The 27715-nt window shown below is 40.3% G+C and overlaps 1 protein-coding gene across 1 annotated transcript; it reads left to right on the top strand.

Annotated features, from left to right (window-relative positions):
- The first annotated feature begins 23335 nt into the window (after positions 1-23335).
- LOC145796051 (cytochrome P450 714B2-like) lies at positions 23336-24521 on the top strand. Its single transcript, XM_082881031.1, has 4 exons — positions 23336-23350; positions 23439-23689; positions 23826-24120; positions 24363-24521. Exons 1-4 carry the CDS (start codon positions 23336-23338, stop codon positions 24519-24521), a joined length of 720 nt encoding a protein of 239 aa, XP_082737157.1.
- Positions 24522-27715: the final 3194 nt, after the last annotated feature.

Raw genomic sequence — 27715 nt, 5'->3', positions numbered from 1 at the left:
AACACGGCACTCTGAACACAAAATGATTTATTTTTTTGAAATTGGAACTGAGAATGAGTTCTTAACCGGGTATTGAGCTTGCGAATAACCACAGTACACCACTATAGACACCCCATTTTTGACCGTCCTTAAGACTTGGGCGCCACTGATTAATCATTCGATGGTGCAAGCTATGCAGTACAAAGGTTCGATTTCCTTAGCAAGGAGAGTGTCAAATCCAACCTCACACCCCTTTTTGGACCAAAACTATTTTGACCAAAGATTTTAGACCTTAAAACCCTCTCTTTCAAAATAACTTTGAAAAAGAGTTCCTACGATGTTCTGAGGCTCGCATTTCGTTAAATGTTGTGTTTTTCGGTAAACCAAGCAAGGACAAAGTAGAAATGAATGAAAGAGAGGTGAACTCTTTGAAAAAATCTTTAAAACATCTTGTTTATAGGTTTGGATTTGAAGAAAATAAGAGGAGAGGGAAGAAACCCAGTTGGGAAAGAAATTGGGCATGAACCGTTGAGAGAGAGTCGAGCAGCCCTCGCTAAATTAGGCCTATCCATTTGTACACTTGGATTTCAGCTATGAGGCCACCACCGTTGGAAAGAAGACTTCTGGGGCTTCATTTTTTACTCAAGAATCTCCTAAAGCCGGGGTCAGATGAGGGAGATATGGTAGGTTGAAGCTGGGCTTCATTTTTTGACCAAAGTTCTTGTATTTCTATATATAGAGGGCCATCTCTATTGTTTGTAAGGTTAGCAAGTTTGGGAGCCTCTCTCTCTAAAATCTCTTTCTCTCTCTATAATCCTCTCTCTAGATTTCTCTCTCTCTCTTGCTCTTTTGTGCGTAGAAGTAGAGATACACATCTCTTTTGCCTAGACATCCTTAACTAAAGTTGTATATCTTTGGGCTGAGGTCCCTTGGAACCTATTTTGGACTATTGGAAAGGTGGTTTTGGCTCAGAAAGTGGCTGTTTTGTTGCTGTGCTTCAAAGGTATGGGCTTAACCCCTTTTAAGCTTATTTTTGCACACTTGTTTGGCCACCTTTGCATGTTGTTTTTAGCCTAGTTTTTAACTACAAAAACCTCTATTTTTAAGGTTTAAAAGTGGTGGTTTAAGGCCTTTTTGGAGTTAGGGATGGTTTACCCTCTTTTGTAGCGTATTTGCTAAGTGTTGAGCCATCTTTTAAAGCTTTTCAAACAACTTTTTTTTGGCCTTTTAACCACTAAATTCCAAGGGAATTTCAGTGGCAAAAACTTGGTTTTGAGATCCAAAGTAGGAGGGGGTGGCCTCCCCTCCTTGTGTCTTGTTTGCATGTGTAGATGGCCTAACATGTGAGCATGTTTTTCTACCATTTTGTGACTTGATCTCAGCATAGTTTTGCTATTGTTTTAGCATGCTTTAGCTCTGTTTTGAGGCTCTTTGGTCACATGAGACTTGTTATGCATGGTTGTAATGTAATGGCTTCACTAGCTTTGGTGTTTTTGGCTCTTAACATGTAGTACATGAGTTGTTTGCATGTTGTAGCATTATTCTTCATGCCATTTCAGCACTGAAAAATCTGCAACCTCCCTCATTTCTTCATTTTTCAATTTGTTTTGAGGATTGGTTAACTTCAAGGTTGTGTTTAAGCTTGAGATGGAGCTTGTGCTCAATGGCTTTAACTCTCTTTTGAGGGTTTCTACTAGTCAAAGGCATGATCTCTCTCATGTCTTAAACCATCCTTTGGTTGACCCATCTCTCATTAGAGGACAATCACATTGGACTTAATCGGTTAAAAGATTAATCGATAATGTAAAATGTGTAAACAAAACATGACAAATAAAACATGAACAAGATAAGCATTTGTGTTGCATTGCATGTGTTTGGATCGGACCTTAATCCAAACACAAGAAATATGGGATGTTTCATACTCAAAGTGATGAAACGTGTCATATTTCTTGGTCGCTGTCACCCTTGATCATGCATGATAGGGTGGTGGCCATTTGAGTCTTATGTGTGCATTCATTAAGCTTGTACAAGCTTGGTTCTTTGGACATTATGCATGAAAATGCTTGATTGGTGGCTTGAGAGCCAAGTGCCACACTCCTTTGAGCTTGAGAAATGATAAGGAGGGTGGTAGTACACACATTTCCTTGCAAATACATTGCTTTGCCTCTGTTGCTCTTTGTTGCAGCAAAAACATAATTTTGGAACAAGGGGTGGCCAACCGGCCACTTGAGGTAGCTGACCAGCCATTAAACTAGCCGACCGGCCAGTGTTTGTGGCCGACAACCACCTTTTGTGGCCGACTGGCCACCAGTCCATTTTTGGTACAAAAGTATTCCTATTTTGGAGCAGAAGCAGTCTGGAATATTGGTTTGATGTTCAGCAATCAAGTCGAGTGCAAACAGAGGCAACCGATGGCAAGGCGATGGATTTTTGGAACGAAGCCAACCGAGCATGCATGTCTCCCTCGCCCACGAGGCCAATTCATTGCTTTAATAACTAGTTGTAGTTGAATATTACATGTGTTGTAATTAATGATTCAAGTGTTGTAATATTTTAATTAGTTTAGCATAGCTAGTTATTTAATTATGGTTTGTAATAATTAATTAGGTAGTATAGTTAATTAGTTGGTTTGTAATAATTAGTTTAGCTTAGTGTAGCTTAGCTTATTTATTCGGACCCTCCTTCGTGAGGGCACAATATTGTAATAAGTGTGCGTGTGTGTGTGCATGTCTTCCAACCCCACGTCTTTCACCCTTTTACTTAACTGCTTTCGATGGTTAGTTTAGGGCACGTTTCGATTAGCATACCTTATGCTTTGCATGATTGCATCATTCATTTGTATTGCATGCACCGGGCTCGGCGCATCATTCAAACTGCATCGTATTTCAATACACTTACTTGAATACGTGTTTTAAAACATGTACCAAGTTGCATTCATATACCATCTTAGATAGCTGAGCCTATTTAGTTGCATTTTTGAATGTGTTGCATTAGGGATCTTAATATAGTTAGGATCATGCATATTTCTAACTAGCTTTTATTTTGGCTCGGAATACACTGTAAGTTTTACGCTTTTGCATACTTGCATGAGTATGAGTGTTGCCATGATAGCATGCTTGCCATGAGGCTATTTGCTTAAGTGATTAACTGCATGAATGCCTGTGGATGAAGGCTTTGTTACTTGAATTGGAACAATTCGATAAATGTGAGTTTTAAGCCCACTTTGCGAAGTGGCGAATCATGTTTCAAGCCCATCATGTTTGATGGCAAATCCGCGCTTTAGCCCATTTCCGAGTGGCACTTTCAAACCATTTTCGAAAGCAAACATGAATCGAATTCGTTTCAATTCTCGCGATTTAGTCTATACTTGTGTGTGCGTCACATAGTAAAGTTAGTTAATAACCGGAATAAGAACACATGAGATTTATAAAACAACATATCATCGTAGTAGAGGCCGATCTTTGATCGGGGGAGCGGGGGTGCTCATTTCAGGACCTTCCCCTCTCGTACCCAAGTTCTCGAGCCGAGGCAACTTTGGTGATGACGGACATGTGGCCTTTGGCATGAGTCAGGGTTTCCTAAATTTCCCAAAAATAAAATATTTAGATGGGGACTCTGTAATCTGGCAAAGCAGTCTAATTTTGGCATTATTTGATTTAAAATCTGATTTTCCAAAATGATTTCTCGGATTGGACTCTTTAGTGTTTATCAGTCTCACATCGCAGTCTGTGAGATTAGATTCAGAACCGTGACAGGAGTCCGAACTGTAGGAGACCAATTCGCGCCTCTCCGAAAGGGGGCGCGCGAAGAAAGTCGAGTCTACAACCACGCAACTTAACAAAATAAAAACAACCTAAACACATCTACTTACTAAAATCAAAACAACTAAAAACAAGACTTAAAACAAACAAAAACCGCAAACACAACACTTAGATGTTTTCCAATGGCAGGGGACCTCTAGATTCATGGGGAACCTGTTTCTCCAGGTATTGTTTCCCACCATTTCTTCAGACAATATGAGTTCTTCGAATCTGCTCTGCTGCCAATCTGCCTCAGCTATCTGGCACTCAGCCATTACCCGCAATGACAGAACCTCAACTTTGATAAGCAGAACAGCCTCCATCCCATAGACCAAGGAATATGGAGTTGGCCCAGTAGAAGTTCGAATTGAAGTCCAGTAGCCCCAAAGACCAAATTGCAGCTTATCTGGCCAGTCCTTGTAGGTTTCCACCATCTTCTGCAAAATGTGCTTGATGTTCTTGTTGGTGGCCTCAACAGCTCCGTTGGTTTGCGGCCAATATGCGGATGACTTGTGAAAAGCCACGTTGTATATTTCCAACAAGTCGATCACCTCCTTTTTTAAGTGGGAACTGTTATCCAAAAAAATCTCATTCGAGACCCCATAGCGACAAATGATGTTGTTCCTGATGAACTTAGCAACATGCGATGCCTTCAGCACGGCATAGGATTGGGCCTCAACCCACTTTGTAAAGTAATCTATAGCTACTAGAATATACTCATGCCCATTCGACCCCTTCGGGGTAACTGCCCCAATCACATCAATCCCCAGACTGAAAATGGCCATGGTGAAGTCATGTTGTGCAACTTTGACGACGGAATGTTCATGCGGTTTGCATGGATCTGGAATTTGTGGCATCACCGGACAAAGCCAATACAATCCTCCTCCATGTTTGACCAATAATAACCCTGTCTAAGGATCTTCCAGGCTGGCATTACCCTGCTCATGTGCGCTCCGCACTCTCCTCCATGGATGGCCTCCATCAGGCGCTTGGACTCTTCAGCATCAACACATAGTTTATGCATCCCAAGATGACCCTGCTTGTACAGTTTTCCCCCACAGACGATGAACTGAGTAGCCATTCTTCGTATCGCCCTCTTGTCTTTGGCATTTGCCCCTGGTGGATAAGCCTCTTTTTCTAAGAAGTTCCAAATGTCATGATACCAGGGGTTTTGATCTTGTACTTCATCGATGGCAGCAATCAGCTCGTAGGCCGGTACGAATTTCTATTCGCTGATGATCGGACCCATCCGGACTCTGAAAGGGATGTCTATCATAGAAGATAGAGTTGCTAATGAATTAGCGAACTTGTTGTTTTCTCTTAACAGATGAGCGAAGTTCAGTTTTTCAAACCGAGGAATCAAAACGTCCAAGGTCTGGTGATAGATTTTCATCTTTTCTTCTTTAACTTTCCAATCTCCTTTAGCATGAGATACAACAAGGTTCGAGTCCCCGATGACATCCAACCGTTTTGCCCCTAGTTCGAGGGCAACTTCCAATCCAGCAATATATGCCTCATATTCTGCCTCACTGTTCAATACTTTGAACCGGAGCTTGAAAGCTAAAGGTATACGGGAATTGTCGGGTGCCATCAGCAACACCCCTATCCCATACCCATACGGGTTTGATGCTCCGTCAAAGTACATAGTCCAAGTTTCTTCTTCAAGCTGTAGAATGGCCTCGTCCGGGAAAAGATAACCTACTGCTTCATCCCCTTCCACGGGGTGATCGGCTAGGAACTCCGCTACCGCTCTCCCTTTCACAAACTTGCGTCAAATCGAATTTGGAGAGAAGAAGCAACCAATGGGCTAGCCTATTCGTAAGTGCTGGTTTCTCAAAGAGATATTTGATGGGATCTAATCTCGAAACCAATATTACAGAGTGAGCTAACAGGTAGTGCCTCAACTTTCTGGTAGCCCATACCAAGGCCAGAAAAGCCTTCTCCAGCGGAGTGTAGCGGGTCTCGTAATCCAGCATTTTCTTACTCAGATAGTAGATAGCCTTCTCCACCTTATCCTCAGATTCCTATGCAAGCATGCAGCCCATTGTTGTGTCGGTCACTGATAGATACAGAATCAACGGTTTCCCCGGCTTTGGCGGCGACAACACAGGTGGGTTCTGTAGATATTGCTTGATCTGCTCGAAAGCAACTTGGCATCAGTCATCCCACTGGAACGTCTTTCCTTTCTTCAGGAGACCAAACAGTGGTTCATAAGTAAAGGTTAATTTTGTAATAAACCGTCTTATGAATTGCACTTTACCCAGAAAAGCCTCGCACCTCCTTTTCAGTCCTTGGTGATGGCATTTCTAAGATGGCCTTGATTTTGGAAGGATCGACCTCGATACCCCTTTGTGTGATCAAGCCCCAGCATTTTCCCTGCTGTAACACCAAAAGTACATTTCTGAGGATTCAGTCACAACCTGTACTCTCTGATCCGTTGGAAAAATTTCTTCAAGGCGGTGTGTGTGGCCCTCTCTTTCCTTGGATTTGACAATCATGTCGTCTAGGTACACCTCAACCTCTTTATGGATCATGTCGTGTAGAATTGTGGTCGCAGCCTGTTAATATAGCTCTAGCATTCTTCAAACCGAATGGCATCACCCTATAATAGTAAGTTCCCCACGGGGTAATGAAAACAGTTTTCTCCCTGTCTTTAGATGCCATCAAAATCTAATTATAGCTTGAAAACCCATCCATAAACGACAGCAGCGCATGCCCAGTGGTGAAGTCCACTAATTCGTCGATATGCGGTAGAGGAAAGTCGTCCTTCGGACTGGCTTTGTTCAAGTCTCTGAAGTCCACACATACCCGAATTTTGCCGTCCTTCTTCGGCACCGGAACTATATTGTTACACCCTGAATCTACACTGTTGGTTGCAGTCAAGGGAGAGTCACTAATGAGTCCTATGGTCGATAACCAAGTAAGATCCCAGATCGCCGGAGGAGTCAAATTAGCCTCCCTTCTAAGTCCGGCTTTCTTAGGCAGCACACTACCCTTTTGACAGATCTTACCAGGTATTGACACAAGGTCTCATAAGCAACAATAAGGTGTATACATATAAGCATTAGAACATAAGTACATAACAACCATGAATATCCTTAATTTCAAAAGCTTGTTCCATTACGTTACATCCCAAAAAGAAAATTTAAATCTTCACGTGAGCCTTACAAAATATCACAAGAAATTTCTAACTTTCCTAAGACAGCCAAAAGTCTTCGAAGGTTTCAGGCTCGTCATCTCCAGCTATAAACTCTTCTTCGACACCTGGCATTATACGCTGTGAGTTTTGAATGCCCAGTAAACACACACACACCTCGTCCCTTTTTCCCCAATCCAATACACAATCACAAATATGACAGCAAGTAGTAAAGCATGATACTCAATTAAATGAATAAAGGGTTATAAGTTAGACGTTAGTAAACTAGAAATCCTCCAAAGAAATTTCGTCCTCCCAACCACAAGAATCGGGCGCGGATTATTTGGTATGCCCCCTCTTTTGCTGCTTTGTTGCAGAACTAACCTCGGATGCCTACCAACGGTTATATACTGAGTAGCACCAACCGCAGGGCCTCAAAAGAGACGGTAATAATGGGCCTTGCCCAAATCCCTCCTCACACCAAACCACCTAGGGTCCGAATACAACCGCTCCGTTCAAGGGTTCCGAAAATCACTTGTGCAAGACTTTAACTTCTGAATAGGGAACGCATCCCAACAATCCATACATCACACATTATCATCTGTTCACAAATCAAAAGATCGAAATCCCAATACCATCCCCATTTACGTTTTCCGTGGAGTTAAATGTTTTAATTCAAGGTTAGACCAACTTAACAAGATAATAGTATCCACATAATCATGCATCATTAAGATAAAGAAGATGAAGAACATAACCATAACACATATGATATCATGCCAAGATATGATCATAAGCTAATAAGCATTGTCATGAGCACAAGGGCATAAAACATCCATACACAACAAAATTTCCAGATTCAATATCACATAAGGATTAGAATGAAAAGGGCTATTTTAGAATTTTTACCGGACTCGGCCTTCCAATAGTTCATAGAGAATTTAATCTACTTTCCAGAACATATTTCGGAAATGGGATAGCTTTTCTAGATTTTAAGTTATTTAGAAAACACTCCAGCACTGTCTAGATTCGTCGACCGTTACGAAAATTTGATTTTCTTGCAAACCGCTCACTGTTTTTCATTGAAACCAATTTTAGTTGAAATCTAACTCCTTAAGGAAGATTTTAACATAACATAGAGGTCCAGAATAATTTTATACATTTTTATAGAAATTTTGAAAGTTGGCTGCGAAAACAGATTCTAAGGCACAATACCCAAAACAAGAAGATTTGTGAGAAAAGAGACCCACTATGTGAAAATTTTCATTTCTTTTGTGATGAAAACATGCTAACTAACATCTATTAAACTCATAAAATTTTCTTGAATGTGTGCCTTTGGAAAGTTTGAGAGATTGGTATGAAAAAGATAGTTTTGTACCAAAATGAGGGAAACTACAAGAGAGATAGAATCATGGCTCAACCCTTATCATTTTTAGCACAAGTAACTCATCAATAACACATCTGAAAACAATGTTTAGAACTCTTAAGAACATGTATTTGAAAAAGGAAAATGAAAGAGAAGGTTGTGTTGTGGCTTACTTTCTAAGCTTTGAACAAGATGGCTCTGCTATTCCTTCCTCTTCCTCTCAAGACTTCTCTCTTGCTCTCCTTCCTCTCCTCTAGGCCGAATGTGTGTGTGAGTGTGTTGTTTGTGTTTGCCAAGCTAAGGAGTGGTGGTATTTATAGGCAAATTTGGTGTAAAAAGACATAAAGGCCCACTAGTTGGAATTGGATGGAAAAGTTAGGATTTACTTGGAGTCTAATGGAATAGGAGTGATTAGGGAGCTTAATCATAGGATTATGCAATATCTAGTTGGTTCCTAGTTGAAATGAAACTAGTATTAAAAACAAAACCCTAGGTGTAGGGGTACTAGGTGTTAGGGTTTCTAGAATACCATGATTACAATTCTTGAAAATAGGTTCCTCACATCTTCCTAGGGTGGCCGGCCATTGGGAAGGGTGATGGGGTAATTCTTGAATTTAAATAAAGTATATGTACTAGTTTTGGGGTAATTCTTGAATTTAAATAAAGAAGTGAGGGCTTGGAATTAAATTCATGTATTGGAACCTTACTTATGTAGAATTAAATTAAATTAGGCTAAGGAACCTAATTTGGCTAGGATATTCTTGTTTCGATAAAAAAAAAAAAAATGCTGACTGACAAGATTCAAAATAATTCAAGGAACTGAGGGGCTTTAAGAAAATAATTCAAACATTAGGGTTTTTAAAGAGAATACATTTTTCAGGGGCTTCACATATATTGGCCAACCAAGTCGGATACTCAGATACTACCAGGAACCCTACATCAATCTGCTTGGTGACCTCTTCTTTGATTTTCAGAGCCTAGTCCGGGCGGATTCTTCGGAGCTTCTGCTTAATAAGTCGGGCCTCTGGGTCAAGAGAGATCTAGTGCTGTACAATCTTAGGATCGGTTCCAGGCATGTCTTCGTAGTACCACGCGAAAATATCTTTGAAATCTTTTAATAAAGCGACTAAGCGGTCGCGCTCCTTCAAAGACAACGTGGACCCGATCTGGACCAACCGCGGGTCCTTCTCAGTACTAACATTAATTGAGGTGATTTCATCACCCAAAGGTTTTACAAACCTCTCATACTCTTGATTAAGCAAATATTTTAAAATCGGAGGAATTTCGTCCTCGTCGTTTTCATCAAAGTTTTGAAAGTCCTGATTAATGCAATAAACTAAAGGCACAAAAAAGTACTCTGAAGCCACATCAACACCATTCTCATTAACAACATCCAGTTCGTCTGATCCTTCGGTTACAACAGACTCAAAAGAAAACAAAAAAGACGACCTAGACAGGACAGTGGCATCCAGGTTATCACCCCCAGGAATATCGAACTTAGACTCAGAAGAGCTGGAATCTGATTCTGACTCCACAGACTCTGTGGAATCAGATTCCAGCTCACTACCTGACCCGGAACTGCTCGATAAAAAGCCCTCCTCAGATTGCCAAACGAGGGAAGGTGCGATGGATGCTTTGAGAATGCTAGAAGATGGGCCCACAGCCGCTTGATCCCCAGTCATGGAAACTGAGAAGTTATCCCCCAAGCACTCCGGTACGATCTGAGGATCTGAGAGGAGACAAGCCAGTGCTACTCGCATCTCAATATCTGTGCTCTCGGACTTATCCTCCTTGCACCGCTCAACCTCAGCTGGTGGGTTTGTTTGCTCTTCCGCAACTTCATCTCCTAACAACTGAAGGTCAAAAAAGATCTCAAAGCCGGGCAAACGCCGCTTCTCTAAATTTAGCCATGGTTCCGGAAAGCCGCAAAACGAGAAGTCTTCCCCCTCCCGGACAAAGCGTCCGTTCAGGTTCCCTTGGATAGGTCTGTGCACCAACTCGTAGTACTTCCCGGCTTGCTTGGCCTTAGGTCTTCCGGCCATTTCCCTTTCTTTCCTTGCCCAATCCTCTTTGGTAGGCAGATAACCTAAACCAAAGGTATATGGGTTGTGTGGCACTTCGGCCAATGTAGCAACGCCCTTCCGGCCACTCAGTCCTAGTCCCATTTCGACCATGTGTTGAAGCTTGTTCATGAGGTAGACAGACTGCGCACTGATGTATAGTCCCTCATCAACAGCTAGCATATCCTGTACAACCCAAGCCTTAGCTAAAGTGAATCCTGACAAAAACACATCCTCCATGCCGTGCTCAATCTCTAGAACTGGTGTTGAAACCTCTGGCGGTGGATGTATGGACGAGTTCCTAAAAACAATTGCCACCCCATTCCCGTGGGGGTACTTCAGCATCTGGTGTAAGGTGGAAGAGACAGCTCTCACCTGGTGCAACCAAGGTTGCCCAAGGAGTAGATTGAAGATGGCTAGAACATCCAAGACATGGAACTCAATGCCATGCTGCCCCGGGCCAATCTTAGTCTTGATCCGTACGGTCCCCATCACCTCTCGACTAGTGTTATCATAGGCCTGTATCACCTAGGCTGTAGGCATGAAATCCGCGGGCTTCAACCCGATAGCATACGCCGTTCTCGACGGACATACATTGATTGTAGATCCCGTGTCGACCGAGACCACCAGTATCCACTTTTTCATACACTCCACAGAGATTTATAGCGGCTTGTTATGTTCAGAGCCCTCAGATGGTTGTTCTTTGTCGTTGAAGGTCAAGGTCGAGGAAGCTCCACCTGGGAAAACCAACCCTACCAACTGCTCGAGTGCTGTATCAATTGAATGCTTAGCCCTGTCCATGGCTGTAAGGACGGCTTGTCTGTGAACCCTCGAAGCCATAAACAGTCCCTAGATGGAGATGTCTGCTTGAATTTTCTTTAGCTGTTTCAATACGGCTTCCTCCTCTAGCAGTTTCTCTTTCTGCTTTTCTGCTTCCCTGTCTTTCCCGGACGCCTCTGGTTGGTCCAAATGTAGGGGCTTGAAGTACCGCCTACTTCGAGTCATATGGTCGACCTCCTCAATATACCAGGTGTCATCCGGTTGGTTCTGCCCCCAATCCTTGTCAGTGTGGGCAAGACGTAAGTCATTGTCTTCCTACCACATCCCATCGGCTACCGACAGACAACTGTCCGGTTCCACTATAGTTGTTCCTGTGTTTTCAACACACTCGACCCCCTCAGGTGCCTTGGCTTTTTTAGCCCTGTCTTCGTTCTCAATTTTCTCCTGCTCAAACCTCTTCAACGTAGCCTCCTGTTCGGTGTCTTCTGTGCATAAACTACCCAAGTCCCGAAAAAAATTCTTCGCACTGGTGCTCTCTGACGATTCTTCCTGATTCTCGACCATTCCGGCCATTGTAGATGTTCTCGTTTCTGACGGTCCTTGTTCTGGCTGAGGCACCTCAACAATATCCGGCTCGTCACTAAGCCACCCGGTGGTATCTGCTGATCCATTCAAACCAAACCAGTTGATGCTCACGTCCCCCGGGTCCTTCTCATCAATGAACTGAAGGTTGCTAATATCCTTCTCTAGCTCGGCAAGGTCATCTAGCCCCTGACTCGGTCCATCCTCCCGAACCACATTGATCTCCGCCCCGGTTGGCAACTCTACCCTCGACTTAGCCTGATCTATTGACACAATATAACCACACAGGTTATATGCTTCCTCAGTAAAGCTCCCAGATCCTTCAGGTTCTGAATCAACATTCCCAATCTTCTCCAAAGTCACCCCAGTTCTATCTTTGACAGTCACCACCATTAGCTCGGGCTGGGTTAGGGAGGTGCTCAACATGCACAAGTCCGTGCTGTCCGGGATGAACACCTCAGGCTTACGTAGGTGGGAGGGTATGATGTATATACTAGGGTCATATAGGATAGCCGTAGTTTGGATCAGGTTTATCTGCCTGGGTGGAGGAGGGTTGTTGTTATGTGGTGGGAGAGGGTTAGTGGTGACGTTTGGCATGTCGGAAGGCGCAATTACCTTGTTGTCAATGAGATCTTGAATCTCATGACATAGTCTGAAGCAGAGGTCGGTGTCGTGACCATGCTGCTAGCGAAAGGCACAGTATTTGGCCGAGTTATCTATTGGAGAGAGGTTATTTGGTAGCGAGCGCGGTTCCAGGGGCTTCAGATGCCCCTTTCTAATTAAAATCCCCAAGGCCTTGGACAAAGGCATATACAGTGGGGTAAAAGTCCTCTGGCCCCGAGGTGGGTATTTTGCTTTTTGAGGGGTGGCACTAGATGTGTCGGTGAAGGGTGTGGCTGTTTTTGGTGTGGTGGTGGTGACCATGCCCATGTCAGAAGTCCTTACGGCTGCAGCACTACTCATATCTGCATTCGATCCGGGTGCAAACACCCTCTTTGGTTGTTCCTTTTCTTAGTCGATCAAACCTTGCTTCATGGCATCCTCAATCTGTACCCCAATCTTGTGTAAGTCAGCAAAGGTGGGAAGGGGTAAGACGATCATTTTCTGCATGAGCTTGGGCTGAAGGTTACGCACAACCATCCTTATCTGATCCTTCTCGAGTGGCCGAGTTGTCATCATGGAGGCCTTGGCCCTCCATCGAGTGAGAAAGTCAGAAAAGCCTTCTTTCGGCTATTGCCTGGTTGCCTTGAGATCACAGGTCGTAACCTCGATCTGGGTGTTGTATGAATACTGGGCGACGAAGGCCTCGACCATCTCCCCCTAACTTCTCTTCACTAAGTCCTCCAACTTGGCATACCATGTGGCCGCAATACCCGACAGGTCCCATCGGGCGTAGAATATCAGAGAACAGCCTCAGATGAACCATAGGATCGCCTGAACCATCAAAACGATATATGTGAGGCATCTTGAACCCGTCCGGCAAGGTCACCGCCGAATCAATTTATCCATCTTCTATGTTCGAGATCGAGTTGACTTCCTGGGCTCGCTTAAACAGCTTCTCGAGCTTACTGACTTTCAGCGCGGTTGGATCCACCTCGAATTTGAATGGTGTGTCCACAGTATTAGCCGGTGCTTTAGACATCTGAGGTGGGATTGGCAGTGGGAGTGTCCCTGTTGGAACGTCTGTATTTTCCAGGATATGAGTCGCCTCCCCGGGTGTTGGAACCATAGGTGGGGTTGGGGTTGGGGTTGGGGGGTGGATGTGAAGCAGATGCTCCAGCTTGTTGGGGTTGCTGCTGTTGCTGAAGTCTGGCAATTAGTTCTGCCTGTTGAGCCACAACTTCCGCCTGACGGGCGGTAACCTCTACCTGACGGGCAGCATCTCGCTGCATGGCCTGCATGGTCTCTTGGAGTTGACGCATCATGTCCTCCATACTAATTGTAAAAGGCTGATCTGTTTGAACGGGTGTATCTCTCTCTAAGGTAGAAACAGAAATCTCAGCCCAACTACGCACTGGTGGTGTAGACAATGACCGCTGAACTGACGACTACTGTACTAATACTCTCTGCCTAACTACCCTCCGTCTTGTAACCGGGGGTAATGAAAAGAACACTGCTTGTCCGTCAACTAGATCCTCAGATCGATGAAGCCTTCTACCTCTAACCCAGAGTGCTTTGGGGGAAACTGCCTCTTCGGAAGCAATGATGCAATACTACCTTGCAAAAAGGAAAATAAAGCAAAAAAGGAAACAAACAATCAAAAAATGGACAGCACTTCGGCTTAGATAAAGACAACACACAGTTGATATCTTAAGCTGGATAAACTGCACTCAAACACTGATCTCTGCCCCCAAATTACTGCCTCAAATCTAATATACTCAGGCAAAACGGATGCCCCTCAAACTGTTACCCAGACTTGCAACTGATACATATAACCTGTAAAGATGCACTCTGACAGCACATAACAAGCAAGTAAGAGCAAAAACACCCCTATGGTGGGGTAGGGTTTCCCTGTCCTATTGTTTCAAGAGCTAGGGTTTTACTATACACGCAGCGGCTTCAAACAACCTACATTCGGGTAAGCGACCTGTCCTAGTGTGGAATGGTCTCTATGGCTTTCGATATGCGACTAGGTCGAATGGTCGAAAAGGGTGCCTCGGTAAAAATCGAGGTTTGTGTTTCCATCATGGCAGAGCCCATAACTGGTCAGCCTTATGACACGCTTTTCCAAGTAAGCCTCCGGCAAACCGTTCAAGAATAATAGATGGAAAATACTATGACTTAAGCGCACCAATGCAAATGCAATGCAAAGAAACACATAAGTGTAGACAAAACAACATATCATAAGTTCGAGTCAAGTTCTCTAAATCCCCAACAGAGTCGCCAGAAACTGTAGACCGCTCGAACTCTCTCTGCGGGCCCCTCTTTCGGAGAGGGCGCAAATTGGGTTCTAGCTACTACAGTTCGGACTCCTGTCACGGTTCTGAATCTAATCTCACAAAGTACAATGTAAGACTGATAAATCACCAAAGAGTCCAAATCCGGCAATTGGTTTTGAAAAATCAATTTTCAATTAAAAGCGCCAAACATGGACTGCTTTGCCAGATTTCAGAGCTACCACCTAGCCACTAACCAAAGCTGTGATGGAGGAAAAAATCTACCCCACGGGAAATCCCGACAGAGTCACATGGAGTTAGCATGATCAGTAACCATAAGCAATGATCTTGGGAGTTGTAGCGAAAAACGATAGCCCCACAGCAACAAACTATTACATAGCCAAAATAGCATGAGAGCAATCAACACATCCCCCAGTCCCTTCCTTAGTAGATTACAAGCCTCAAACCCCACGGCAGTGTGCCCTTCACTCCATGTCAGGCATGGCATTATGATCAATTAGGATGGGTCACATGAAGACAAGAAGCCACCAGAAACCCAGTAGCTAACCTCTTGCTCATCTCCCAGTCTCTAACTCAGCTAGTCATCAAACTACTATTTCCCATAGCAGTGACTCCTCAATCACTCTTGGCAGAGATGACTCAAAACTAACTTCATATCGAGTCACATGAGGATCACATGATCAATCATCATGAGAAATCGACTATAAATGGTCCATTGCAAAGTGGCTAAACAGAGATTTATGGGCTCACCAATCATAAAACATATGCAATCTGTCCAAAGAAATCAATGAGCCCAACAAAAAAAACCATAATTTCTTCCATGTGCTAGACTGTTAAACCAGCCCATATACAAGCAAACACATGTGCCCAAAACACCACTCAGATACATAGGCCCCATGACCCCAATATATTTCACTCTGGCAAATTTGAAATCACAGTTAGCAACACGCGCCAAAAAACCCACACTTGGATAATGTAGCCCACGTATGCAATGCAACTACATCACTCCATCAAAAAAACATGCAATATATCTAAAAATATATATAAATATAATTGGACCACACCAGCCTAACGTGCACCCCAACATGCCTAACAAAAGCTTTTTACCAACCCAAAAACTGAAGCTGACATTACCTCTCCTACGTGATCCCATAAACCAATGCATACACAACATAAGTTGGTGAGGAACTAGCTAGGAAAGAAAGTGAGATAGGCATCATCATCACACACAGCAGCAGGCCTCAGGAGCTATCACCACGCAACAGCACCCAATGCTCTCATCGAGCGCGTGACATACACCTATTATCTATGTTAGTATATTATATGTATTATATGTTAGTGCATATATATATTAGCTGTAAAATATCAACTAGCTTTAATAATGTTGTCTCCTTAGTGCATGCTTTCCTGTTTCTTCTTTCGGCCACCTTTGGCCCCTTTGTAACACTCTCTCCTCTATAAAAGAGAGTCATCTGAACATTGTAAATAGACAAGTTTATACCATTCAATATATCAATCATAATACATACAATTTATTCTCTCTCTATCAATTTATCTTACAATCTACAATCTGCCTCACACTCCATAAAGCTCATAACCACCATGGAAACTGGTCAACAACTCCGGCAAGCAGCCCACTACAGTATAGCATCAACTTCTACGATCCTTTCTGTAGCAAAAGTGACGGACTCAACGGAGAGGAAACAGTACCAACACACTCCCACCAATACATGCATACATAGTAGCATCGGCAACTGGACACAAACCAGCTCCAAACTAAACAAAAACAGTGCACACAGCATCCTATTATTGGAAAGTACTAGAGCTCACTATATGCACAAGGTTAGCTGTACTCTAGGGGTTGAAGTCAAGGTGACATTACCAAAGAATCCTTTGGGTCATAACCAATAAAGATCCTAAGAAATCAAAAGAGTCAATATAGCCTTTCTTCGAAGTCGAAGAACTTTAGATAGCAAAGCTAGATAGTAGAGCTACCTTTTTGACAAATCTCAAAAGGTTACAACACAAGGCCTCTGAAGTATCGTAAAGATACGTGTAGTGTCACAAAAAGCTTACATGTGTTCCCACCAGTATTTGGGCAACATAGGGACTTGAAGTGCACCAGTGCATGCAATGCAATGAACGTATAATTGAAAATAAAAGTTATATCATGGAGTTTGAGTCAAGGTTTCATAATATTCCTAATAGAGTTGCCAGAAACTGTAACGTGTTCGAGGGGTACCTATGTGTGTTAAATAGTTTGGACCCTCAGTCTCTTTGATCTAGTTTCACAAGTGCAATGTGAAACGTAGACGAGAGTCCACATTTGGCAACTTTTAGAAAATCCATTTTATTGCAAAAACATTTGGCAGAAATAGACTACGTCATCAGATCTCAGAGTCACTACCTAATATTTATTTTGGAAAAATTAGGAAACTCGTGACTCGTGCCAAGGCCACTATTCGTCGTAACCAAGGATGCTTAGCTCGGAACCTTAGGTATGAAGGGAAAGATCATTAATTAAGCACCCCCGCTCACCCAATCAAAAGATCAGCCTTTACTAACCATTATATGATTTTTATTTTCTTTATGTGTTCATATTCCTATTATTTAATAAATCCTAAAAAAATTACTCTATGAAGCATACAATTATAGACTATGTCACCCACTTTGGAACAGCTTGATTTCATATAGTTTTGAAAGAGTTTTGAAGATGTACAACCCAAATAAATTGAGTTTACAAACATGAAAATCAACATTATTCCAAATTAGGTGACCCAACCTCCATCCACCGGTATTCATACAGTTATATCAAATAAGCAAATAGCCTCAGGGTAGGACGCTAAACATAGTAAGAAAGACAACACAAGAGGTGTGCTAAAGCATAAAAACTTATATATTTATTGAGTCGAGCGAACAGCTACAAAACAAGGTGAGCAAAAATGCATGATCTTATGTACAAAATCCTAATGCAATTTACACATGAGATGCAACTAAAGATTCGGCTTCTAAGATATGACATGTGAATCATCTCAAGAACATGAAATAGTACACATAATCATATAGAAATTGATTAAATCCACAAATGCAAAATTAGCCGAATCAAGATGCATGAAACATGGATGCAAAACAAGGATATACTAAAAATAAATAAAATAAATAAAACATGATGCATATCCACAAATAAGGAAAGCATGTAAAAGAACGAGATAGAAAGAAGTGGGGCAGAAAATTATTACAACACTTTGAATAAATTATTACAAACCAAATGAGAGAGAGAAATGAGGGAATATTGCAATAAAATAAAACAAAACCTTACAAAACACTCGAAATAAAAATAAACAAAATAAAAGCTTCATGTTCCTTGTAATCGTTGGCGAAAATTGGTCAACATTGGGAGATTACGTCATCTTGTCCAAAAGAACCTAGCCGGTTGGCCAAATAGGCAAGCTGGCCAACTAGGCCGAGCAAAACCTGTCTTGTTGCAAAACCAAGAAAAGGAACAAACAAGAAATATGTAGGTGGCTCAACTAACCACTATTGGTTAGCTTACAATACAACTACTATGAAACCAGAGCAAGCAAATAAGCAAAATAATAATAATAATTATCAGCTAAACAAACCACTTGGATTACATTAACACACTATGAAATATAAAGTAAGAAAATAAATATGAGATAGAAAATATAAGAAAATGAAAGACTAAAAATTCACCTTCCAAAGAAATATTGAACTTTTTGATTTCCAAACTTCCTCTTGATCACCCTCAAATTTAGGAAGTGTGTCCTCAATTCTCAATTCAAAACTAGAATGGAGCTCTGGGTATGTGCGGTGGAAAAACAGCTAACTCTCTTATTTTTCCTCACTTTCAACTACATTCACTCTTTCCTTTGATCAATCACTACTGAAATTTAGCTATTTCAGAATTTTTGGAGTTGTTTTGGATGTATAAAAGGTGGAATTACATTGTGTATAAGCCATGGAAGGTGTATATAGAAGATGGAAGTGTTTATGGCTTAAAACTTGATTTTTTTTTCTCTTTTTTCTCTCTTTTTTTTTTACTCTTTTCTCTTCAATTTCGTAGTCCTTCTTCTCTCTTGCAATTTGATCATTCTATATAGGTAATAAAGGAGAGTTGAGAAAGTCAAAAAGAATGTGGGAGACAAGGTGGTAGACAAGAAATGGGATGATGATATATGGGTCGGCCAATAGGTATGTGAGTATCCCATACACAAAAAATGTAAAAATACACCTTCTCTGCCTACTGGTTTGAAGTGGTCAAATACTATTTGGGAGGAAATATAACACAAGGTGATGCTTTGGCAAAGTGGTTAAGGTTTAGGATATGGAGTCTTAGGTTGGGGGTTTAAATCCCTTCACCAACATTCTTGTTTCTTTTTTTTTGGGTAAAGACATGTCAGCGCCACATCATCAGCAAGGACCAATCCAACCATGTCACGCCAGCAAGACTACCACAATAGCGTCACAGTTAATATTTGATGAACGGAATATTCCTTTACTTAATAGAATATTCCCTACCTTAATAGAATATTCTTGTCTCTAATGGAATATTCCCCTGAAAAGGTAATTTGTGACTGTTTGTGAGACGGGAAGACTTGTTTCTAATTAAAACACTTGGCCCAAATAGGTTTAAGGTTGGAAATAAAGCTCTAATTCTATTTTCTTACTAAGGATTCTATGAGAAACACCTTCTTGATTTCATCATCAGGTGATCAAAAGAAAGCGCCCAAGTCTTAAGATCAGTCAAAATGGGGTGTCTACACTCCCCCAAACTGTATTGAACGCAGAGTGTCTCTCTATCTCTCTCCCTCTCTTCTATTTGCTTTTGAAGAACCCTAGGCTTCTACGTTCCTTTTGATTAGAAGCCAAAGAATTCTTGTATTTTGAATTCTTTTTTAATTTGGAAAAAAAAATTCTAATATAATTTTTTTGGTGATTGGCACTAGAAATTTTATTTTGGCACTTATTTTTTTTGGTCATACCATTTAAGACATAAATTGTGCACCGCAAAAAGTGCAATATTTTTAATGGCTAGTGCTCTATGCACTGTCAAAAGTGCAATACTTTTAACGGCTAGCATATGTGTGTCGTATATAGTCGTTGTATTAACGGCATGCCATATGCATGTCATAGAAAGTTTTATTATTTACGGCTAACATTGCAAGCCATAAAAAAATCATCATTATTAGCATTCACAACCTACGCAATAGACACACCGTGGTTGGAAAATTATTTACGACATGTAAAAAAATCAAGTCATAAAAGTGAGAAACTACAGCTTGCATTTATTGTATGTCATTGATGTGGTGCCGTAAAAAATCAATTTTGTTGTAGTGAGTTAAGGTACTGTGGCTCGCCTTTTCGCTCTCCCTTTCGGAAGCTCAAAAGAAAGCCCTACAGTTCGGACTCCCACGGTTCTGAATCTAATCTCACAAGTGCAATGTGAAATTGATAAACACCAAAGAGTCCAAATTCGACAAACCTTTTGAAAAATCAATTTTTGAATAAAAAATGTCAAAATTGGACTACTTTGCCAGATACAGAGTCGCCAACTAAAGATTTTATTTTGGAAAATTTAGGAAATCCATGACTCGTGCCAAAGGTCACGTATCCATCATCACCAAAGTTGTCTCGGCTCAAGAACTTAGGTATGAGAGGAGAAGGTCATGGATTGAGCACCCCTGCTCGCCCAATCAAAGATCGGCATCTACTAATCATGATATGATTTTTTATAAACATTACGTGCTCTTATTCCAGTTATTAAACTAGCATTACTATGTGATGCGCACAAGCAAGTATAGACTAGTTTGCTCAATTTGGAACAATTTAACTCATGTTTGTTTGCGAAAATGGTTTGAATTTGCCACCTCAAGTGGGCTTAAAGTTTGTGGATTTGCCACCAAACATAGTGGGCTTAAAACATGATTTGCCACTCAACAAAGTGGGCTTAAAACTTACATTCGTTGAATCGTTCCAATTCAAACAACAAGCCTTCATCCACAGGCCTTCAAGCAGTTTATCGAATAAGCATTTAGCCACATGGCAAGCATGCTAAACATGGCAACATTCACATTCATGCAAGTGCTAAAGTGTAAAAACTCACTTTGTACTCCAAGCTAAGAAGATATGAGTCAGAAAAAAAATATGCATGATTCCTAACTATGTCAAACGTCTAATGCAACACATGTAGTGAATGCAATTTAATAGGCTCGGCTACTAAGCATGTCATATGAAGCAATTTAAACAACATGTGATTAAACACGTATTCAAAGAATTATTTGAAATTGTAATGCAGTTTGAATGATACGCCGAGCCTCGGTGCATGCAATATGAATGAATGGATGCAAGCATAAAGCATAAGGTATGATAATTGAAACATGATGTCCCTAATCGAACCATTAAAAGCGATTAAATAAAAAGGAGAAAGACATGGGGTTGGAAGACATACACACACGCATGCATGCATACTTATTACAACATTATGCCCTCGCGAAGAAGGGTCTGAATGAATAAAAACTAACTGGCTAGATAAACTAAGATAATTAAGCTAATTATTACAACACAAATTAATTAGCTACAACTAACTAATTAAATAATTACAAAAAAACTAATTGAATTACAACATAGGCTAATTAAATTAAACTAATTAATCAAGATAACTAATCGCGAGATGTGAGGGAGGCCCATGCATGTTTGGTTTCCACCCGAAGAACATCCTCTGTTTGCCCCCGAATGCTTCTGTTTGCACAAACCTTGCACTGTTTCCTTCTCCAGATCAACTATGTCATGCTTCATAAGCACACTGCTCAAAATTCATTGGTGGCTGGCAGGCCAGAAGTGGTGGCTGGCCAGCCACCATTAAGGGGTTGTTGTCCATCACTGGTGGCAAGCAAGCCAATAACAGTGGCCGACAGGCCATTGATGATACACCATTTTTTTGCTGCAACAGAGAGCACACAAGGCAAAGAAAGGGTATTCTCACAGATTGTTTGTATTGTGTATCACCCCTTATCATCAACACAAGCTCAAAAGAGTGATACATTTGGCCCTCAAACCATCAATTAAGCAATTTCCATGGATGATGGCTAAGGGACCAATTTGTACAAGTTCAATGAATGCAGAAACAAGACTTAAATGCCATCACCCTATCATGCATGAGCAAGGGCAACGGAGACCTAAGAAAATGGCACATTTCATCACTTTTGTGTATGAAATGTCCCAATTCCCTTATGTTCAAATTAATGTCCGGTTTGAACACATGCAATGCAACACGAAGAAATGCTTATCTTGCCATTTTTACTTGTCAATTTTGTTTACACATTTTAGTTACCAAATCATTCTTTAATCAATTTGTCCATTGGTGAGTGTCCTCTAAGATGAAAGAAGTGTCAATCAAGGGGTAATGTAAGGCAAGAGAGAGAGATCATGTCGTTGATAGTGAACGCTCAAAGAGGATTAAACCATTAGGCATGACCTCAATCTCAAGCTTAAAGGATCCCAAGCTTGAAACAACCCTCAAAAGCAAATGAAAGAGTGAAGCAAAGAGGGAGGTTGCAGAGTTTATGGTGCTGAAATGGAGTGAAAACCAACACCAAAAGATGCTATCAACTCAAACAAGAGGTATCTAAGACCTTAAAACACCAACTTGTGAGGACTATTGCACTACAACCATGCAAAACAAGATTCAAATGAACTAACCAGCCCAAAACAAAGCTAAAGCAGGCTATTTTAGAGGCTAATACATGCTAGACTTGAGCTAAGTTAAGCTAGAAAAACATGCTATCATATGAAGCTAACTAGGCATGCAAACAAGACACAATGAGGGGAGGCTAACCCCTCCAAATTTGGACTTCAAAAGAGTTTTTTGCCATTGAAAAACCTCTAAAATTCAATGGTTAAAAGGCCCCAAAAATTTGGTTTGAAAGTGGTGAACAAAGGTACAAAAACTTTACATACAAAGAAGTAAGAAGGGTGAAACACCCCCTAACTGAAAATGGCCTCAAACCACCACCTTTAGGCCATAAAAATAGAGTTTTTTACAATTCAAAATCATCCCAAAAACAATTGAAAGAGATGGAAAAACAAGTATGCAAAACAGGTGTAAAAGGTGAGTGCTATACCTCTTGAAGCAAACAACAATTTTAGGCACAAATTCAGGTCAAAAACACCTTCTAAAGCTCCAAGAAGGCTTCAAAGGACCTCAACTCAAAGATGATCATGTTTGATTAAGGAAGTGTATGCAAAAGTATAGGATTTGTAAGCAAATGTATACAAAATTACAAGAGAGAGAGAGAGAGAGAAATCTAAAGAGAGAGAGAAAATTTTGCTCCAAAATTTTTTAACCCTCCACAATGAGGGAGAAGGTCCCATATTTATAGAAAAAAAAGCTTTTGGCTGAGTTATATTAGTCCATACACGTGTATGGTGGTCAAGCTTATTGTGCCAACAGTTGGAACAACTGTTAAGAAAATATCTACAAAAAGGCATCAATGGCTGGCAGGCCACTAATGTGGTTGGCCGGTCACCAGTGATGGCCGGCAGCCACCAAGGGTTGCAAGCTTGAAGATTTTGGTCCAAAACAGGGCATAGAATGGATGGGATTTGAAGGCTCAAAGACAGGGCATTCCGCCAAGGACTTCGGGCACCAAAACGAGCACAAATGGTCACAATCATTGAGTGCACAAACCATGACGTCCAAGTTTTGAGGATGGTCAAAAATGGGGTGTCTACAGGTACTAATACAATACTAACCTCCACCTCTCATCATAATGTTAGGTAATTTTTCAAACAAAATGATTAAATGGGAAAAATATGATGTAGAATTTGGTGCACATGATGTTGGGCTCTGCAAAGAAACTAATTAACACATGGGAGACTAAAATAGAAAAACAAAGTGGGACAGCAAATATAAAGGTTGATGAGAATCTGCAGAGGTTTGCTTCAATTGTCGTCTCTGAAACTTTGTTTGGGCATAGCAATTCCAAAATCATCAATGAATTGCAAGCAAGGTTCAAGCGTCTCGAAAGGGCCATGAAAACTCCAATCCTAGTCGGCGGGATTCCTGGTTTGTGGTAAGTGTTTGCGTTTTAACTTCCCTCTCTGCCTCGCATAAACACAACTTACTGGATGCTTACTGACTTGTGAGTGGCAAGTGAACATTCATCGACTTTTTTTTTATGCTTATTTTGAAAAATGGTTTTTATTTAGGTATGTTCCAACGAAGAGCAACATAGAGAAATGGAGATTGAAGAAAGAGATACATTCACGAATTATGCATATTGTCAATGAGCATTCATCTAAGGTAGAAGTGCTACAATCGATCATCAATGGAGCTAAGATGAGTGCTCCAGGACCAGCTGCAGTAGAACAACCCATAGTCGACAACTGTAAGAATGTTTACCTAGCAGGGCTTGAATTCACAGCAAACACTGCAGCTTGGACCTTGATGTTGCTTGCAACACACCCAGAATGGCAAGATCGTTCCCATGCGGAGGTTGCTGAAGTTTGTGGAGAAAGCTCGCCGATGCTTCTATGCTTAGCAAAATGAAAGTGATAAGTTCAGAAGCTCAATATAGCTAAATAACTCATGTTCAAGTTATAAAAAAATTAATGCTCCTAATATATAAGTATATTCAACAAAGTTTTGCATAGAAATTTGTGGATGACTTTTTTCTACCATGCACAATCTCTTCACTAGCAAGATTTGTGAAAGCTAATTATGTGTTCCTTTAATCTGAATTGTAGTTGACAACAGTGATCCAAGAAGCATTAAGACTCTACCCTCCAGGTCCCTTCATAGCAAGGGAAACCCTAGAAGATATGAAATTCAAAGACCTTGAAGTTCCAAAAGGTGTTGGTGTTTGGGTTGCTGTGATGCCACTTCACCACGACCCTGAACTCTAGGGTCCTGACCCAAGTAAATTTAATCCAGAAAGGTTTGCTAACGGCATAGGAAGTGCTTGCAAAATCCTTCAAGCATATATTCCTTTCGGCATGGTCCCCATATCTGTGCTGGACAATTATTTGTAATGTTGGAGATAAAGGTTGTCTTGGCTATCATCCTATCCAAATTTTCCTTTTCCCTTGATCCAAATTATATCCACTCCCCAGTAATGGAGAATACTATAATGAAATAAATGAAAATGATACTTGTGTAACTATACATATATATATATATATATATTCTCTAGAGGGGAGGTGAATAGAAAAACTCTATTATTTTTGTTCTATGTCTTTAATCCCAACTCTCTTTGTAATTTTATTAGCTAGGCAAATGATATTCCCCCTTTGCAGTTGATTTAATTTCAATGTTCTTCACAATGAAAGTTATTGTACTTGAATATATGTTTAGGCATTTTTTCGGAAGTGACTTATAAGTCAATTTATTGACTTTTTAATTTATTTAAATCACATTACCTCTTTTTTTTATACGTCTTTTCATAATAAATAAAAGTAAAATAAAATAAAATAAAAACCAATTTATTTAACACTTTTCCAAACCTAAGTCCATTTTAACAACATTATAGTGGTTTGGCACATTCCCAATTCCCTTGTCACCATTGTCTTTGGTCAAAATCATTACAATACCAATAAAATTAAGTACTCACGAAATAATCATGCTATGCTATGAATACAAATTAGATCTTATCCCAAGTTTGGATATCCAAGGAAGGAATTGTCATCTTGATTCAAGTCTCGTTTGGAAGTATACTATTTTAGTACTTTTTTGCTTTCTACAAAAAGATATGCAAAAAAGTAGAGAGGGTAATGTGACAACTTATAATGACGTTTTAACTTTTTGGCTAAAATATATAGTTGACAAACAAAACCTCATTTTATCTTAAAGTCCAAATTTTTTTAAAGACAGTTCTAAAATTAAACTGATAAATCCTTGATAATTTCATTTTTTAAGTTAGGGAGATTTATTAGAAAATTCTTTTTCAAGTGTTTGTATCACAATTAGTCCATAAGATATTCTTATATTCTAGTAAGTCCTATTATTTGAGCATTTGATCTATCAAATCCTAATTCTCATATTTAAGGTATTTTATGGACATTTCTACTCTTACAAATATTTTTTGAACGGTTGGCAATTTGGTGATGTGAACATTCATATTTACTATGTGAATATTCACATTGACATATTAACATTCACATTGATGGTGCGAACATTTACATTGACGATATGAACATTTATATCACAGAATATTCACACCATAAATGTGAATATTATTAGGGATATTTTGAAAACTATGTCACTCATAGGACTTGTTGGAATATAAGAAAATGATGTGAATTAAATAGAACATAAATAGGTAAAAAGGGATTTATGAAAAGTGCCCCTTTACGTAATAAAATTGGAAAAAAATTAAGTTGATAACTCCCACAAACTATAGTTCCTACTAGACCACGTGCTTCACAAAATGTATAAAAATTATTTCTAGGGTCTCTTATTGGAGAAGTTATTGGCTGGTCTTAGGGCACTGTTAAGTGGTGTCTTAAACATATTATGATTGGTAGAAGAGGTGATATTCACGATTATGTATTGGGTGATTGCGGAATAGAAGAAGGCATGATGAATTATGATTGATAAGGAGTAAAGCCACGTGACACCCTAGAAGTACCAAATAATTTTTCCTGTTATAGAAGGTATGGATTGATTAGTAAAAGAGAATAGAGATCATAATAAGAGGTAAAACAATTTTTCTCAAAGTAATACTCAATTATCTACTATTATTATTATTATTATTATTATTATTATTATAAAAGTGTTAAGAGTTTGTCATGTTTTCTACATTTTTAAATTTCAATTTTATCTTCTCAAATTAACTATATTTTCTAAAAGTTATGAAAAATCTTATATAAACCAACTGTAGACGTGCTCCCGAGAACTCTCCGATCTCCGCGCGCCTGCGAGGGGTGCACGAATCTTGTTTTGTTCTGAGCTTACTACTATAGTTCAGATTCCATGTCACGGTTCTGAATCTAATCTTGCAAAGTGCAATGCAAGAATGATAAATTACAAAAGAGTCCAAATCCGGCAAATCGTTTTGAAAAACTGATTTTTGTAAAGAAGTGCCAAACATGGACTGCTTTGCCAGATACAGAGTCGCCACCTAAATATTTTATTTTGGGGGAATTTAGGAAACCCTGACTTGTGCCTAAAGCCACGTGTCCGTCATCACCAAAGTTGCCTCGGCTCAGGAACTTGGGTACGATTGGGGAAGGTCATGCAATGAGCACCCCCGCTCACCCGATCAAAGATCGGCCTGTACTAAGCATGATATCTTGTTTTTGAAAGCACATGTATTCTTATTCCGGTTATTAAACCTAGAATTACTATGTGATGTGCACAACATACAAGTATAGACCAGATCGCCTAATTTGGAACAAAACATCGCATATCTGTTTGTTTGAAAATAGTTTGAAGTTTGCTACTCGTAAGTAGGCTAAATCGAGGATTTCGATGAATTGTTCCAATTCAAGCAACCCAACCTTCACCCACAAGCATTCAGACAGTTAATCAAATAAGCAATTAGCCTCATAGCAGGCATGCTTTCATGGCAACATTAACACACATACAGTATGCTAAAGCATAAACACTCACAGTGTACTCCGAGCCAAAACAACTAGTTAGTAATCAATGCATGATCCTAGTTCATGCTAAGATGACTAATGCAACACATGTAAAATACAACTTGAAATAGGCTCGGCCATTCTAAGATGGCATATGAATGCAACAATTGATACACGTATTCAACTTGGAATTGAAATACAATGGAGTTAGTATGATGCGCTGAGCCCGGTGCATGCAAGACAGATGAATGAATGCACGCATGCGAAGCATAAGGATGCTAATTGAAATATGCCCTAAAACTAACAATCGAAAGCGGTTAAGTAAAAGGGAGAAAGAAGTGGGGCTTGGAAAACATGCATCACACACACGCACACTTATTACAACAGTTGTGCCCTCTCGACGGAAGGTCTGAATAAATAATACAAACCAACTAATTAACTAACTAACAAGCTAATTAATTATTACATAACCGAATAAATAATTAGCTACAACTAATTATTACAAAACCAAATGCTAACTA

The sequence above is a fragment of the Camellia sinensis genome, chromosome 7 (assembly GCF_055761805.1).
Source record: "Camellia sinensis isolate YWXY chromosome 7, ASM5576180v1, whole genome shotgun sequence".
Lineage (NCBI taxonomy): Eukaryota > Viridiplantae > Streptophyta > Magnoliopsida > Ericales > Theaceae > Camellia > Camellia sinensis.
The sequence above is the reverse complement of the archived record's forward strand: the minus strand, read 5'-3'. Positions and strand labels throughout refer to the sequence as shown.

Bases quoted from the DNA above. Each gene is read 5' to 3' on its own strand.
- LOC145796051 (XM_082881031.1), top strand. The intron at 23,690-23,825 runs GTAAGTGTTTGC...GTTTTTATTTAG, and splicing joins GGCGGGATTCCTGGTTTGTG to GTATGTTCCAACGAAGAGCA. The intron at 24,121-24,362 runs GTTTGTGGAGAA...TCTGAATTGTAG, and splicing joins CCCATGCGGAGGTTGCTGAA to TTGACAACAGTGATCCAAGA.